We start from the raw sequence: 17772 nt of genomic DNA on the forward strand, positions 1-17772 counted from the left end.
TTAGCGCCCCCATTTTTTCACCTATTTAAAATACTTTCTAACTTCAAATTAATTATTGTGACCTATATATGAATATTAACGGAGAATTCTAAACGAAACTTTTACTATAACCAGCAACTTGAAACCTGAGCGCAGTAGGTAACATGTACGTACAACGGCGCTTAGGTCTTAAGTTAACTCTTACGGGCTCCACCTGCCAATAAGAATGATTATTGAAACACAACTTTATAGTATTAAAACAGAGAATCTTTTATTAAAAATAAAACTAAAACAATCGATCCATATATAAAAACTAATGTGAAGGATGAATCTGATGCTGTTTAATAAGTTTGTTAATATCAGGCTCCAATTTACTCAAAAACAGTCGCAAGTCGCCACGTTCGGTAACAAGCAAACGATTTCTATTTTTAGTAAGCAGTGTTGTCACAGCACTAAATCCACGTTCACACAAATATGACGATGGGAATGCTATCAAGAATCGTTGAACGATTGACCACAATCCGGGGTACAATTGCGGGATCGGTTTTTGTAGCCAAAATTATTGGTAACCATTTTTGAACTTGATTTATATTTCCTCATTTGTTGTCAATTCTTTAAGTTCTTCTTCCAGCTGAGGTGACATTGCTGTGTTGACATTTGAAACATTTGAAAACGGATCCAACACCCAGGCTGGTATTTCCATGTTCAAAATGTCCTGGTATCGTTCGGTGAAGTCAATGTGGAGGTTTTCCAAATGTTGGCAGTAGGCAAACAATTCGTCGTTACTGCATGATACTGATAAATTTGGAAAATTGTGAAGCTCAGGTCTACCTAGATTCTTTTTGTGTAGAAGCAGTTTGGCTGCGAAAGCAGCAACGACGTTTTTTGTTTTAATTAAATTTAGTTTATCGCCTTGCAGTTGGAGATTTATGTCGTTGAACAATTTATACAGGTCTGTCATGTAAGCTATATGATTCTTTGATGATATGAGCTTGTCTCGAAATTCTATATCTTTAGTTTCCAAGAACTCTGTAACAGAGTCAAACAGGTTGTAGAATCAAGTCAGACAATTGCCTCTTGATAGCCAACGAACTTCAGTACGAAACAACAAACGATTGAAATCCTCGTCATTAGTAACACATAGCTGATGAAATAATCTATCATTCAAAGAGCTGTTGCGAATTTTATTTACTGCTTAGATGACATATTGCAGTGATTGAAATAGTTTTTCACTTAAGTTTCTAGCAACTAAATGTTGTCTATGAATAACGCAATGCACACCAAGGACATCTGGAATTTTATTTTTTAAGTGCGCGATTAAGCCTTTATGGCACCCTATCATAGACTGAGCGCCATCCGTAGCAATTGAAATAATATTTTTCAAAGGAATCTCTTTCTCATCGCAAAACTTTTCCAATATATTGAATATGGTTTCGCCTTTTGTATCGGTCTCTAAATTTCTAGCAAATAATAGTTCTTCACATATTTTCTCATCTTTAATAAACCTCACGTAAGACAACAACAATGCTTCATTAGTTGGTAAAGTGGACTCATCGAGCTGAATTGAGAATTGGCTTGTCCTCAGGTGATTGCACAATGATTCTTCAATGTTTTCAGCCATTTCATCAATTCGTCTTTGTACAGAATTATTACTCAAAGGAATTTTTCGGATAATATCTGCGGCCGGTTTATGAAGCACGGTAGTTATTACTTCATTTATTGCTGGCAATATTAACTCTTCTCCGATGTTATGTGGTTTGCCTTTTTGAGCAATTAACAAAGAGATATTGTACGAAGCTCGAAGTCCGTCATCATCTTGCTTAGCAGCCGCCAAAAATAGTTTTGCTACACTTGGCTGAGTATTATGCTTCTCCTCTAGGTTTTGAAAATATGCTACATTTTTCTCTTTCTTATCTGGATGCATTTTATTCAAATGATCTTGCAGTCTTGAAGGCTTCATTGCTTCATTCGAAAATGTTTTTAGACATAGAAGACACAAAGGCGAGGATGGGTTTGTTGGATTTTCAATGAATCCGAATTTAATGTGTTCCCCACAGTATTGCCGTCTCTTCTTTTTTACTTCCGACATTGTTTTGCTTTGAGAAATACGTTTAACTTCGCGAGTAGTGTAAAGGAGGCGAAAGTAATGCTCATCTTTTGCGCGCAAAACTACAAATGAATATAAAATAAATATTTAATTGTTTATATAGAAATGCTTAAGCACAATTATTATATAGTAGTACAAAAATATGAATTCTTATTTTTCCTAGAAATACATTTGTGAAAAAGGATAAAGATTCTTTTTTTATTTTCCACATAAAAGATTTAAGGAGTTCAAAAACTCAAAACGTGCGCTACATCAGCTACCTACCCGACGTCATTTCGCAAGTGATAAAATAAATTATTCAAGAGCTGAAAGCATTCGCTACATCAGCTACCCTACACCTTTGAGCAAATGATTATATTATTGACATGATTTTCATTTTTTCTACATTCAATAAAATAGGACAGATATATGAACTACGCGGAGAGAAATATAGAACCGAGTTTGAGCAATCTTTTAATTCATATTAGTTGATGTTCACAAATTGTTGTTGAGAGTCGAGAGCTTATGTAGTCGTTGGCTGAGAGGCCTCCTAGCTATATAAAATTACAAATAACCCCCCAGGCCTCTACACAACGCCCCCATTTTCTGTCTGGGTCTCTTACCGCCCTCCTTGACACCTGCAGCGCCCACAAGGGGGCGTTATCGCCCACTTTGTGAAACACTGCCCTAGAGAGACATGTAGTACATATTGTAGTATTATGCTACAAAAAGTATATATGTGTACACTGGTGTTCTGAATTTTCTTCAGAAGCAAATGGTGTTCGGTACTACATATGTATGTGTGCTAGAAACCATTGAAATTACGTGGTTTTTCGAAATGTACTACAATGGAAAGCATTAAACACACCCAAAGCTTTAAGCTCTTTTCCCGTAATCATATGTTTTCTATAATTTTGACATTAACAAACAAATTTAAATTCAAAACAAAAGTTAATCATAATAAAAGTGAAAAATGAAAAAAATACAAAAAGATGTAATAATACCCAACGATTGCCCTCCTCCCGCCCAACTTATGCGAGGGGCGCAAAAAAAATAAAAAGCACGAGAGTTTTAAGCGTTGCGATCTTAAGCTGCTCAGCTACAGAAACAAAAATTTCAACAGCCGAAATTAAGAAGTAGATTAAAGTTTATAATTTTTAAATGTTACTTGTTAAGAGTAGATAAAATAATTTTTTTTAATGGTAAAGAGTGAGTCTGTTAGATCAAATGTGCTGGAATGAAAATTGAAATCATGACACATACGGCGGAATGGTTCGTTTAACTCAAAATTTGTTCTAGAAAATTTTAAAAGTAAGGGTCTAAACTGGCTGGTAGGGCGAGCGGGAACGTTAAAATTAATATCACATAAGAGAGATGGGCTACAGACTGACCCATTCATGAGTTTTACAAGAAATATTATACCAAGCATCTCCCTACGACTAGCGAGTGTCGGGAGATTTATAAGTTTTAAACGGTTAATGTAAGGGGGAAGATTTACGAACTTATCCGAATGGACTTGGTAACTAGGGTTCCAAACCACAGAAGCATACTCCAATATTCGTTAGACCAACGTTGCGTGAAGATTAAAATTGAGTTTGGGGTCCATAGTTACTCCCAGATCAACAAAACTGCATACTTGCTCCAACCTAAAGTTTTGTATTGCGTGTGAGGTAGGGTCTACAGCTCTACGTGAAAAGCACATCGTTTTACATTTTTTAAGGTTCAATGGCATGTCATTTCTGTCACACCAAGAAACTAGGTTGTTTAAGTCTGTTTAAGTCTAATAAGATAAGAAGCAACACATTTTAGAAATATTGGTTGAAAACCAAGAAGATCAAGTTTATTCAAAAGAATTGAATCGTTTACTTTATCAAAAGCTTTACTAAAATCTGTGTATATAACATCAGTATTCTTATTCTCCCTAAAACCCATTGATACATGTCATACAAATTCAAGCAAATTAGTTATAGTAGATTTCCCTTTACGAAAACCATGCTGAGAACAAGAAATTAGTAAAGAGATCCGGAAGGTTATGTCGTCTGTTATAATTGCTTCAAAAAGTTTAGGTATTGCAGCCAACTTTGCTATTCCCCTATAGTTTTCAATAGAGGACCTAAATCCACACTTATGCAAAGCAATTATAAATGACTTTTTCCATATGGATGGAAATAAGCCTTGCATAAGAGATGAATTAAATAGTTTTGATAGGGGTTGGTATATATATTTGGCACATTTCTTAAGAAAGCATGAAGGAATCATATCTGGGCCATAATTGTATGATTTTTCCAACATATTTAACTGATTTAAGACGTCTACTTCGGAAATGGTAGGTGCATTAATGACAGAAATCGGACATAACTTGTGCTGATGCGGAACATTTTGTGGAGATTTTGGAGAGTAATTGGACCTAAAGAATTCAGCGAACATATTAGAAATGGTGTGACTGTCACTAGACATACTAGACTTATATTTCATAGCGAACGGAAAATTAGAAATCCTGCGTTTGGAGTTGACGAAACCATAAAACAATTTTGGATTACGTATAATATTATTTTTTACTTTATTTATATAATTACTATAACATATTTTGTTAAGTTCAGCAAATTGTCGACGCAATTTAGAATATTTTGAATAGTTAGCAACTTAACCAGTTTTTTTAAAAAAGTTTAAAAGCACGAGATTTTCTTTTTTTTAATTTACATAATTCTTTCGAAAACCATAAATTAGAACTAATTTTTTGAGTAACAACACACTTCGGAACATATTTTTCAAATAAGTTTACAATAGTTTCATTAAAGTGGGAAGCACTAAATTCAATAGGTATTGCCACTGTAATCTGGCCAAGTTATTTTAGAAAGTTCCTAATTAATCTTCTTAAAATTAGCTTTCGCAAAGTTGAACCGAAAACAAAGGTCTTGTGTAATATTATAAGCAAAGTTGGCTATGATTTCGATGTTAATTTCCAAAACAGGATGTTACGTGTCCTCTGGCCGAACCAAAGGATCACATCGGACAACAGAGAACATTGAAGCGTTATCGACGTAAACTAGATCTAAGAGCTTACCAAACTCGTTTGAAATTAAATTAATTTGGTTAAGACCCAACTCCGACATTTCATCTAAGAACTCGTTAAAAACATGAACGAGTACTAATAGGGATGGTGTGATCATCACTAGATTTCCATGATACGCACGGTAAGTTGAAATCTCCCAAAACAATCATGGAATCAGTATCATTAACCATTGAGAAAACATTACTTATTAATGAAGCATGCCGCAGGACACTACCTCCTTTTCTGTTCAGCCGGTCATATCTAAAGATTTCGAATTCGCTGTTGAATATTTCGTTATCAAAAATGTGGGGCTTTAGCCAAGCTTCTGTGAAAGCAATGATTTTAAAGTTACAATGAATGCTATTTAGATACAAATCAGTAAGTTTTGTATTAAGCCCTCTAACATTTTGATAATTAATAATCAGCGAATTATTGTTAATCAGTTTTTTGTATCAACGGGATTTCTTGGCATTTTAATGATAACTACAGGGGGCTTAGCACGTTTGTGCTCGAATTCGCGCACAAAGACCCCAGATGGCCAGAATGAGTTGTCAAGTATCAATTGAAAATTGTCAGCGGATACGACGTTCTTAAACGAGGAAATATCCCTGTTGTATTTGAAATTAAATTTACGGATGTCTGTATCTACCGTTTTTAATTTCGACGAGATGTAAGTCTCGAGATAAAAATTGCTTTTTTCCGCGGTATTACCACTAAGTTTTTATTAGCTGACATGGAGGTATTTGGAGGCGGATCTTGAAAAGTTTTCCGCTTACCGTATTCACTAACAGTTTTCTCTGTGTCCTGAGCAGACGGAACCTTTTTTCCTTGAGGACAAGGGTATGCAAGATTTATGAGATCAATAGCGGGTGGGGGCATCCTTTTAAGAAAGATACAGTGGTATCTTCATCAGACGGACGTTTTCGTTTAGGTTTTGGATTCTCATCCCGACTATGTAGGCATTGAAATGATTGAAACAGCGTTTCATCACGCCTAAATTCTTTAGTAAGGGTTTCAAGCTCTTGACCAATCTCCTTGAAACCATTGCGCGCCTGCTTAAAAACTTTAAACAATTCAATTTCAGTTGGTCTGCATTTCAAGCAAGACCAGCGCAAGCCCTTACTGTCAAGAATGGAATCCAAAATCCTACCTGTCAGTCCAGCACATTTAAGATGGGCAAACCCATCACAAAGCCAACAAGAAACAAAGCGTTCCGACTCGCCTTTCACAGAGCAGTTCGGAAAGTTACAAGTCATAATGAACAAAAACAATATTAAACAAAAATATAAAAAATGTTAAATAATAAAAGTAAAAAGCGCGTTGACAAAAATATTTATAACAAATGAATGCAATAAAATAGTTGGTTATCAAAGATAACAACCAATGTAGCGAGCAGTTTGAGATGTACTGTAACACACGAAAAGTAAGAAACTCGCGACAAAGATGGAAATGAATAAAAACAAGAAAGAAATTTAACAGTTAATATAAATTAACACTAACAATTGCACTATTTAAAATGTAGCAACAAAAACAAATTGAAAATGACTCGGCACAATAAATTAAAATTAGCCAGAACAGAATTAAAGTAAAATCAATTGCTTCACTAGCACAATATAACACTGATACTTATCTTAAAAGACCACTTAATCCAGAAATTTTCACAATAAAGTTATAAATATAAATTAAATAAATTCGCCAGAGCACCAAATTCACAGGGACGGGAAGGGTTGCCAGATCGACGATTTATGTATAATAAATAAAGTGTCAGCTCACAGTTGCGTGGAATACATATAAAGCCACATTTATGATAAAATGTGGACACAACTGGCAAATGAACACGAAGTTTCGCTGGCCCCGGACGAGCTGCTAAATCGTATAAACAATATGGCTTGATACAGTATATAGAAAGGCAACCATCTATTGCGCCATAACATTGAGGGAATCCCAATTGATTTAAACCAGATACTATCTCATTCACTTTTGCCTCATTCGGAGGATAACTATCGAAAATTTCGTTTTTAAATTCTCTAACTATTTCATTGCAAATATCTAGAATTATCACTCCTACCGTTGTGCGTCCGACTCCAAATAGACTTCCGACTGTTCTGTAATCAGCGGAAAAAACTAGTGTGTTCCAAACGATATCATTTCGTTTTTTTAAGATATGGCTTTTCGCCAGTAGGTATTTTCTCTGAAACGTATTTTTAAACTTTTCATCCGTAAAACACTCAACTTCATTTTCCCGAAATTTAGAAGTTTCCACCTATGATTTCAGAGTCACTTTCTAAGCTCAAAAAAATGGTTGAGTACATACCAAAGACTAGGATACACGGTGCCTGAAATCCCTTTTCTCCAGGCAATACGTCTATAATAATGAACTCATTTTAATTCTCGTAGAGCAAGCATTTTCACTTTTGCAATGCCTTACAGAGTAACCTCTCTGTTAGAATACTGTATTCACTATTTTTTCTGCAATCAGGAAGATTTGATTTTTGACATTTTCGATTAGAAGTCAAGTATATAGAAACCCTTGCTTATTTTAAACTATACTGGAAGAAACTAACTGGCTGCGATTTAGAATAGCATCTCTCGAATTAAAATGAGTATGGTTCTCCAGTTTAAGAATAGATAAAATGGGTAAAATTTAGTGGATATAAAAGTTAAAAATATAAGTGTAAAATTTATTATAAATCGGAGAAATACGCGTTTTAAATAGTTGAATTTTTAAACTTTAAATACAGATATCTCAAAAATCATAAGTCAGCGGCAACTATATGTATATATTTTCTTGATCTGGAGGACGTCTTCTATCCGTACATACCCATTTTAACCCCGAAATCGGGGGATGCTATTCTAAATTCTATCCTATATAATCATAGGAAAATTATAGTTTTCGAGATAGTTGCGTTTAATGTTTAAAATTTCAACCATTTAAAGTACGTATTCGATTTAAAATCTATTTTATATTTATATTGTTCACCTTGACATACTTTAATACAGTGCATACAATTAAAGCACATAATGTAGTGCACAAATAGCTTTAATTCAATAAATAACTCATTGTTTAAATATATTTATTCACACAATAACAAAACGGTTGCAAAGTGACCAACATGACCAGTGTTACCATCTTCAGTTTTCAAACGAATCAAAACAGAAATCATAATAAATGATGGACAGTAAAAAATCTTTCAGGATTTCCCGACCGAAGGTCACAAAATCAAAAATAATTCTACGCGAAAAAAACTGAGAACACTCCGGTGTTGGTCCGACCAGGTTTTTTTTTAATTGCGGCAGGAGGTCGCCAACCCAAACCGGAATTCTACGAAAAAAAACAGACAACTCTGGTGTTGTCAAAGGGGTTATTTTTTTTAAGCGTAATGCATAAATTAGTTCGACGCGAAAGACTAATAATCAGCTTTATCGTAAACTTTGCGTAAATGTCATTCCTTATTGAAAAATTCAGAAATTTGTCCATTTCTTATCGTGAACTCACATGGGAAAAAACACCAATATTAGAAACTTATGGTTTTTGTGGTATTTGCATTAAAGTTCAAAAAATCAACTATTTAAAATGCGTGTTTCTCCGATTTATAATGCATTTTACACTTATATTTTTAACTTTTGTATCCACTAACACTTCACTAATTCGTTTCTAATCATTTATTTTATAATAAATAGTGCAAAAATAACTTTAATTCCATATCAAACTTTAGTTAAAATCCATTTATTCATAAAATAAGAAAATGGTTGTTAACAAGCAAAAAATTAGTGTTACCATATGTGTTAATGGAATAAAAATAAGAAAAAAGAAAGATTATGACGTCATAATTAAATTATCATTATCATTATCGGGTGATGAGTAATGTAAAACCTGCCAGGCTGATGTGTTTTCAAGAGCGGCCGAAGTCCGCCAACGCAAAAAAGAGTTCAACGCAAAAGAACTGAGCAAGAGGAGGTGTTGATCCGACCGAGGGTTATTTTTTTTAAGAGCGGCCGAAGGCCGCTAACGCAGAAAGGAGTTCAACGCAAAGGAACTGAGCACGCCCAGGTGTTGGTCCGACCGAAGGTTATTTTTTTGAAGCGCGGCCGAAGGCCGCCAACGCAAAAAGGAGTTCAACGCAAAAGAACTGAGCGCGGCCAAAGGCGGCCAATGCAAAAAGGAATTATATGCGGAAAACTAATGTGTTATATATTTCCTGTCATTGGGGTATTATTTGTTTTCTTTATTTCTTTTGGTTCTTCTGTAAAATATGAACGTAAAGTAGAACTGATTATTAGTTAGAATGCAACCCTTTTGTTATTGTGTGAACAAAAATAATTGAACAAAAGTTAAATGTTGAATAAAAGTTATTTTTGCATTATTTAATAAAAATTAATGATTAGAAACGAATTAGTGAAGTGTTAGTGGATATAAAAGTTAAAAATATAACTATAAAATTTATTAAAGATGGGAAAAACACGCATTTTAAATAGTTGAATTTTTGAACTTTGAATGCAAATATCTCAAAAACCATAAGTCAGCGGAAACTATATGTATATATTTTCTTAATCTGGAGGGCCTCCTCTATCCGTACATACCCATTTTAAAGGAAAGAATTTTTAAAAAGAACAAAGAAAAAGTGCCAGTTACACAATTCTTCCTATAGCAAGGGGCCAATTCATCCGAAAATTGTTATCTGTTTAATTTATACAGCTAATATCGATTCGATCGCATAAATGTGGACGATAACAAACACGTGGTAAGGGGAAAGCCTGCTTTAAAGGGCCATACACGACACACATGTGCGTTCGATCTGTATAAAATCGTTTCGCCATACACGACATACAAATCCATTTTAAGTTTGTTCTTCACACAGTGAACATGTGCGACAGGCAAGCGGAACATTTCTTAGAATTTATTTCTAATGTAGTAGGTACTTTTATCTATTATCTTTGTATTTCGTTAATAAGTTATTCCAACTTTTATTTTTCTCAATTTTACTTTTATATTTATCAGTTTTCGTTTGCCAAATTGCCACTTCAATTTTTAAAAGTCAATGAATTCTGATACGAAATCTTTATTAAGGGGGAGCCTGCTTTAGAAGCTTCAAACAATCGATTTTTTTTTGCTTAAAGTAGTAGTCTGGTAACTTATGACTATTTTTATGACTTATTTGGAGGGTGGTTTTTTATAGGAAAATAAAAATGAATTATCTTGAATATTTAGTGTGCTTTTAGTATCATATTGAAAACATAGGAAAAAATTTATTTCAAAAAATTTAATACTTTATTACTATTATTATTGTCACTCGAAGTTGGAACCTCAAAAAAAATGGACATGGATGACCCGGGTGATATTGGCCCTTGATGTTATCTGAAATCAAATATTCTTGATTATTCTTAATCTATACACATGTCATTCTGGTCGGAACTACTGAAGTTAAATTTCAAGAGTAAATAACAAAATGGCGGGCTTTGAAAAAAAACTTCCTTTTATTTTAGCAAAGAAAGAGTATTAAAATAAAAAGTTAGGGGTGAAAAAAATCGTTAGTACCGACGAGAACTATAAGTGTGTAGAATAGCTTGTTAAAATTTTAAATCAATCGGTTCAGTAGAAAAAAAGTTAGAACTCGGGCCGATCAGAAAAACACTATTTTGAGAAAAACGCGTTTATAGTTCAACAGCTCCGAGAGAGAGGACTCCGAGGCGCTCTAGACAACTCGTTATAACTGCCGAAATATTTCGAATTTCTGTCTGAAATTTTCACCGTACATTGTACTTTCAAATTAAACAAAAACAAATTTTCGATTTTTTGAATCCAAGTTACCAGACTACTACCTTAAATCTCTTTAAAAATTATTTAAGAATACGTCACCAAAGTTATAGATGGGAATTCGAAATATTATCGAAGCTAGAAGGGAAATAGTGACCGAGCGTTTAGCAGATATACATATGTATGAACGCTTGGGCAAAAAGCGAAAACTTTGATGCGCGATTTCTCGGTTTTCCATTTTTACAATTATTTTTAATTGGCGGGCAGGATAGAGAAAAACTAAACGACGCGTCGCATGGAATTGGGGCAAAATTTAGTATCTTTGGCAAAAAATTATCTTCTGTTTAAACTAAAAACACTAAGAAAAGTCAAGTTTGCACATATTTTTAACAACATAAAATAAAATTTTTTGGTCAAAACCACTTTTTTCAAATTTTTAAAAAATCTGTAAAATTTTACACTTCTTTTGGATTTTTCTTAGTTTAACTAGAAGATAAATTATTAAAAAATATGAATCTCTTTGAATATTTTGTTTTGATAGAAATTGCGACCTGCATCCTGCCCGCCTTCCGAAAAATGCACATGTGAGATGCATCGGGCAATTGCTTCCCAAAGGCAGAATATCAAAGATTTCGTATATAAAAAAATTTATGAAAGATTTTCAAATATGTAACTATAAACCCTAGACATTTTGCATGAATCAATTATTTTTTCCCTCCCAAAAAAATCCTCAAAAAAATCGATTTTTTTGAAACCTCTAAAGCAGGCATTAACACTTGCCATTGTTCGATGTGATCTTCACCTTCACCGTTCGGCGACACAAGAGGATTGAGATTTTGTGTGCACACAACGCCATATACGACACACATGTGTGCACACCGATCGTAAAAAATCAAACATTTCCGCGAACATGGATCGGTATGCGCACAAGCCCACACACGCATAAACCGCAATCGCACACATACCGATTCCCCTATTCCCCGTTGCTTCAGGTGTTTCCATCTGGGGCGCATGACGCACAAATGCTGCAACCCTGTCGACAGGTCGTCCCTGTTTACACGTTGTGGAGCCGGTGGACATGTAGCGAAGTCATGCACTAACGATCCTAGCTGCATGCTTTGTAAAGGAGCACACTCAGCTTTGAGTACTACTTGCCCCAAGTACTTGGAGATGGCAAAATCTTTAGGGAAATGAAGATTTTGCAATTAAATCTAAATCACTGTGCTGCAGCACAAGATCTGCTTGAACAGACAGCATTTGAAGAAAACACTGATGTCGCTTTATTAAGCGAACAATACTCTCAGCGTTCAGAAAGCACTTGGACCACTGACAAAGCCGGAAAAGCTGCAATATGGTCTTGCAAAGGACAACCATTTATAACCTGGAACTTGCTCTAGAAACCAGAGGCAAAGCGCCAATTATAATCGCAGTCGACTTCAATGCGTGGTCGACCGCTTGGGGTAGTAGGCGCACAAACCACCGTGGGCGTCTACTACTTGAATTCCTCGGCCAAACGAATCTTACGATCCTGGGCCCGAATCGCGGCATTCGTGATCGAGCGAGATATTGTATCGAAACAAATTTCGTGACGTTTCGAGTAGCCGGATCGCCGCACTCGATACGAAGCGAATCTAAATTAGCTCACTGTAACAGCCCTGGCCTCTCTACAAATGGCATTTACGAAGTGTCGAATTGTGAAATCAAAACAAAGAAAGTTGTTGAAGCCGTGCTATATTTTTTTATAAAGGTGAAATACTATTGTTTTTCTCAAAAGTGATGCATCCAATTATTTTTTTATATTCGTCTTCGGAATCTGAGGAAGAAAACGTGCAGCAAGTCATAAGGAACCGAATGCGAGACAAAAGCAATCTCTTGGCATTGCCGGAGGCAGCGTAAGGAATTAGAATTGTGTACAAATTAATTTCAATTGCCTACATGTTTATATTTACAGCTTCAGGAAACGGTTCAGACTCTCTAAAAGTACATTTAACTACGTATTGGCTGAACTCAAATTTGAAGGGCATTTGTCAACCGCAGTGGCACCAATGATTCAACTGGGAGCGACTTTGTCCCTTTTGGCCAGTGGTGGCTACCAGCACTTGGTGGGAAATGACTTTTTGATAGGAATATGTCAAAGCACTATTTGCAAAATAATAATAAATGTAATCAGCGAAATGGAAACAAATTTGTGCCCCCAATTTATTAAATTCGTGCCCGACAATCTTTCTGAATGCACGAAATCGTTTGTTGAAAAATACAAAATTCCTGGAGGTAAGATTAGCGCTTTTATTTTGAGTAAAATGTAGCGCTTTTAAAGCTGAAGCATACTTAACATATTTAAATATATAAATATATGTATTGATGGCACGCACTTTGGGCTGCAAAAACCAACAGTAAATGAGCACATGTTCTTCAACAGGAAAGGATACCATAGCCTCAACTCAATGATAGTAGGTTGCATATAAAATGTATGCACATTAGGGTGACTCAAAAATTTTTTTTTTTTGTTTTTCAATAATTTTTTTTCATTGAGTTATAAAATTAATAAGAAATAAAGAATTTTTCCAAAAATAGTCAAATTTCAACCGTTAATATCTTTTAAACGGTTGGGTTTACGAAAAAATCATAAGAGACCATATTTTAGAGCATTCAATTTCCTACAAAACCTAATTAACAAGATATTTTTTCAAGTAGTTGGAAGCGAGATATAAATTTTTCTATCTGATAATAAGAAAAAATAGAAAACCGTTAGGCGGAGGACCTTCCCGTTACAATTAAAAACTCATATTTGGAGAGTCTTTCTTAGAGGTGTCTAGGAATCTATTTTTGCGAGTACCAATTGAAAAACAAAAAAAAAATTTTTTTTGAATCACCCTAATGCACATACACATACGTTTACTTATAAACTTTAATTTAATTACAGATATGTGACCATGAATACCGCATTTTGGCCATTGACTCAAAATATGGTGGAGCCGCACCCGATTCCTTTGTGTGGAAGCATTCGGCACAACGAAAGTTTTTGGAGGAGCAATTGAACCAAAATAACTTCAAAAATGTTTGGCTTTTAGGTAATATAACTTTTTATTGTACTGCTATGCATATATGTACCTAAATTTAAAATACATTTTTCGTAAATCAATAGGAAATTCGGGTTATCCCTTGGAGCCGTGGTGTTTAACACCATTCAGGAACCCTGAAGAAGGGTCTACTCAAGCTCGGTTCAATGAGGCTCATTCTAAAGCTCGCTGTGTGGTTGAAAGAACCATTGGTATCCTAAAGGGCCGTTGGAAAATTCTCAGCAATGACAAGAGAACCGTTACCAACCTGAAAAAATGGCACAATTAGGGAATGTATGTGCAGCGTTGCATAACATTTGCATACATTTCAAAGATGCGTCGTATTGCAGACATTATGCAAGTGAAGCTATTAACACAGAAGTGGATATGGGAAACGAAACTCATTTAACCAAAATTGGACACAAAATTCGAAACCATATAATGTTGGCGCTAGAAAATACAATTTGAATAAAACAAGTGTATGTATGTTTATTATTATTTGTATGTTTATTTATTTATTTTTTTTAAGGCTTCTAATGTATTCGGTTAATTTGCAGCTCTATTGCTTTGACTTCCATATAAGCTTCGTGAGCTTCCTCTTTCATTTCCATCGACCTCTCCTTCAAAGCTATAAGCTTGTCTAGTTTTGCGCCTATACTCTGCTGGTAGCACAAACGCGATCATGTTTTCTTTAATGAGGGCCAGCTTTTCATCGGCAGCATCCTGTTTGCTCCTCTTCGTTGCGTTGCGACTAGTAAAGGGTTTCGGTGGAACGTCGTCTTCGTCACTGTATAAAAGCTTTGCCATAAGCTTTTCGACAGGCTCTTTTTCCGGGGTGGAGTTGCCAAAAGTTCTTACTTCTCCCAGGCCTTCTACCGCAACGTCCATGCCGGTAGCCTGAAGCAGTTGCTCCTCTGCTGTTGTTAGGTACTTTTCTTCGTAAGGACCACCACCAGTTCGCTGCTTCGACGCTTTGTTGAAAGACAACTTCTTTTTGACGTTGTGCTTTTGATCAGCAAATACCTAAGTATATATGTATGTATATAAAAAATAACATTTGTGTTAGTAAATTTGTTAAGACACTTATCAAAAGAAGAAATGCATGGAGATCTACGTACTTTCCGCCAAGACTTAGCATCCTTCATTGGTGGACCGGTCGCATTAAGCAGGACCGCCAAGGAGTCCCACAATTTATTGGCAGCAGCTTTGCCCAGACCACAATTCGGCAACATATTTTTGGCCAAATCTTGATGCCGAAGCATGTTTTCGGCCTTTAAATTTTTTTGTCTCATGTTGACTTTATTAACATTTGTCCTAAAAAAATTATTATATAAAATAGTCAATAACATTAACGTTAACTTACATTTTATTTAATTTTTTCTGAGTAGACTCACGACGTTTGAAAACTTTTGAATTAACGATTGCAAATTATCAATCGAATGACATTTCGTTAGGTTCGTTTGAATTACAACTCATCGAATGACAGAATGTCAAATTTCAAACGAGTGTACTCGGATAACGAAAGCCGCAATCCGAAAACTGGAAATTTCGAACAATTTTACTCGTTCACGAATGCCGCGATTCGGGCCCTGAATAGCGGAACGCAAAATACATTTCAAAAAGGAAACAAAGGCTCCATAAACGATCTCATGTTCGCCAACGACGCCCTTAGTAGGCACATTAAGTGGGCGGTGTCGGATATATTTACAAATAGTGACCACATGGCTATTATTGCCGAAGTCTCATATGCCGGAGGGACGGAACGCCGCAGCAGGAACGCATGCCAAAAACGAACTTGGAAACAAAAAGACTTTGATGCCGAACTTTTTGAGATGGTCTGGAGTTCAGAAAATATACAAGACGAAGACCCCGTGCACTTGGTATTCACAGTGCGAAAAAAATTATCCACAGCTTGCGACGCAACCATGCGTAGGACAGCAAACCACAACCACCGAAGGCCAGTGTATTGGTGGAATCAAGAAATAGCTGGGCTCAGAAAACTCTGCAACTCAGCTAGACGCCGCCTACAACGTAATCAGAGTGAAGAAAATGAAAGCAGCCTCAGGAATATATTTAAAAGTCAAAAAGAGCTTCTGAAGTCAGCCAATGGTCGCAGTAAAAAGAAGTGTTTTGAAAAACTCTTTGAGGAAGCAAACGAAGACCCATGGGGAACAGCATATAAAATATGTATGTCAAAATTCAAAAACAAGGCACAACAACCCAAAAGTGCATTCTTCATGAGAAACGTCGTCAAAACTTTGTTTCCAAAACACGACAGTATTTCTTATGCTAAGCCTCAATCCGAAGTCATAGAGCCACCACTGCTAGTTAGTGAACAAGAAATATTGGCCATAGCCGGAAAAATTAAAAGCAGCAAAGCGCCTGGATTAGATGGTATTCCAAACAGAGCCCTAAAGGAAGCCATGATACTGAAACCTAAATTATTCGTAAAAATGTACAATGCGTGCTTAAAAGAAGGAATATTTCCCGACCCACGGAAAGTCCAGCGATAGGTTCTACTTCCTAAACCAAAAAAAACCTCCAGAGGAACCATCTTCATATCGACCACTGTTTATGCTTGACACTATTGGCAAAGTATATGAAAGCATAGTTAGAAACCGCTTGGAGAAACCGGCGGATTATCAGAAAGACGATACGGCTTTATGAAAAAGAGGTGCACCATTGACGCACTATACGATGTCGTTGACACCGCGAAATGCGCAGTAAGTGGCAAGCGATGGAAAAGCGGAACAAAAAAATATTGTGCGCTCACCCTGGATGTGAAGAATGCCTTTAACTCAGCAAAGTGGGCAAACATAATCAAAGCTCTATATGAAATACGTGCCCCTCAATATCTTATGGAAATTGTCATGAGTTATTTTAAAAACAGGCGACTACTATACGATACAGATGAAGCCACTAAGAGCTACTCAATTTCGAGTGGAGTTCCGCAAGGCTCGGGGTGCTAAGGAGACACCAACCGAAAGCTATTAAATTAGTTGCATACGCAGACGACCTTATTGTGGTAGCAGTGGCTAAACACCTTGACGACCTCCGGAGCAAATGCAATGAGTGCATAAACGGTCTGCGCCAATGGTTCTCAATGAGTTTAGAACTGGCTGAGCAAAAGACAGAAGTCTTGCTCATAATAACAAGAAAAGTGGAAGAAAGAATATGTCTCGCCATTGGAGAGTGCGAGATTCATTAAGAGCCTCACCTAAAATATCTGGGAGTAATAGTAGGCTCAAGGCTCAAATTTAAGGATCACATAGAATACACTGCAAGTAAAGCGAATAAAAGCCTGAATGCCTTATCTAGAATGATGGTTGCGTGCGTTCCAACCGGCGTTTATTACTCGCAAAGGCAATGAGATCAGTTATGTTATATGCAGCTCCAATATGGATCTAGGCGCTAGGCATTAAAGCATATGCCAGACAAATAAACATAGTGCATAGGCTGTCGGCACTATGAGTTATCAGTGCTTTCCGAACAATTTCAAGTGATGCTGCTGAAGTAATAGCCAGTATGATGCCCATTGACATCCAGGGTGACGAGTACGAAAGAGTATTCAAATTACCAGAGCCATCTATAGGAGCCAAAAGAGAATGAAAAGCTTAACGATATGGCAGCAGCGGTGGCAAACCTCACTCAAAGGATGGTGGACCTACAGACTGATACCGGACATCCATTCTTAGATCGATAGACGACATGGGGACCTGGATTTCCACCTAACCCAAATACTAAGTGGGCATGGGTGCTTTAGAAGCTACCTGCACAGATTCCAGCACGACATTAGTCCGAATTGTCCGACGTGTTGAGAGTGCTTTGAAGACTCTGAGCA

At 36.1% G+C, this 17772-nt stretch overlaps 2 protein-coding genes across 2 annotated transcripts; one reads left to right on the forward strand and one right to left on the reverse strand.

The window, feature by feature from the left end:
• Positions 1-11590: 11590 nt before the first annotated feature.
• Positions 11591-14581, forward strand: LOC120781738 (putative nuclease HARBI1). Its single transcript, XM_040113971.1, has 6 exons — positions 11591-12764; positions 12824-13143; positions 13267-13322; positions 13796-13943; positions 14018-14410; positions 14489-14581. Exons 1-5 carry the CDS (start codon positions 12649-12651, stop codon positions 14218-14220), a joined length of 843 nt encoding a protein of 280 aa, XP_039969905.1. The 5' UTR covers positions 11591-12648; the 3' UTR covers positions 14221-14410; positions 14489-14581.
• LOC120781510 lies at positions 14478-15244 on the reverse strand. Its single transcript, XM_040113733.1, has 2 exons — positions 15050-15244; positions 14478-14954 (listed from the first exon to the last, which is right to left on the reverse strand). Exons 1-2 carry the CDS (start codon positions 15221-15223, stop codon positions 14478-14480), a joined length of 651 nt encoding a protein of 216 aa, XP_039969667.1. The 5' UTR covers positions 15224-15244.
• Positions 15245-17772: the final 2528 nt, after the last annotated feature.

Source organism: Bactrocera tryoni, unplaced genomic scaffold, assembly GCF_016617805.1.
Source record: "Bactrocera tryoni isolate S06 unplaced genomic scaffold, CSIRO_BtryS06_freeze2 scaffold_7, whole genome shotgun sequence".
NCBI classification, from domain to species: domain Eukaryota; kingdom Metazoa; phylum Arthropoda; class Insecta; order Diptera; family Tephritidae; genus Bactrocera; species Bactrocera tryoni.

Coding starts and splice junctions, on each gene's coding strand:
- LOC120781738 (XM_040113971.1), top strand. CDS start 12,649: ATGCATCCAATTATTTTTTTATATTCGTCTTCGGAATCTGAGGAAGAA. Junction 12,765..12,823: donor TTGGCATTGCCGGAGGCAGC/GTAAGGAATTAG, acceptor TTATATTTACAG/CTTCAGGAAACGGTTCAGAC. Junction 13,944..14,017: donor CAAAAATGTTTGGCTTTTAG/GTAATATAACTT, acceptor GTAAATCAATAG/GAAATTCGGGTTATCCCTTG.
- LOC120781510 (XM_040113733.1), bottom strand. CDS start 15,223: ATGAGACAAAAAAATTTAAAGGCCGAAAACATGCTTCGGCATCAAGAT. Junction 14,955..15,049: donor ATGCTAAGTCTTGGCGGAAA/GTACGTAGATCT, acceptor ATATATACTTAG/GTATTTGCTGATCAAAAGCA.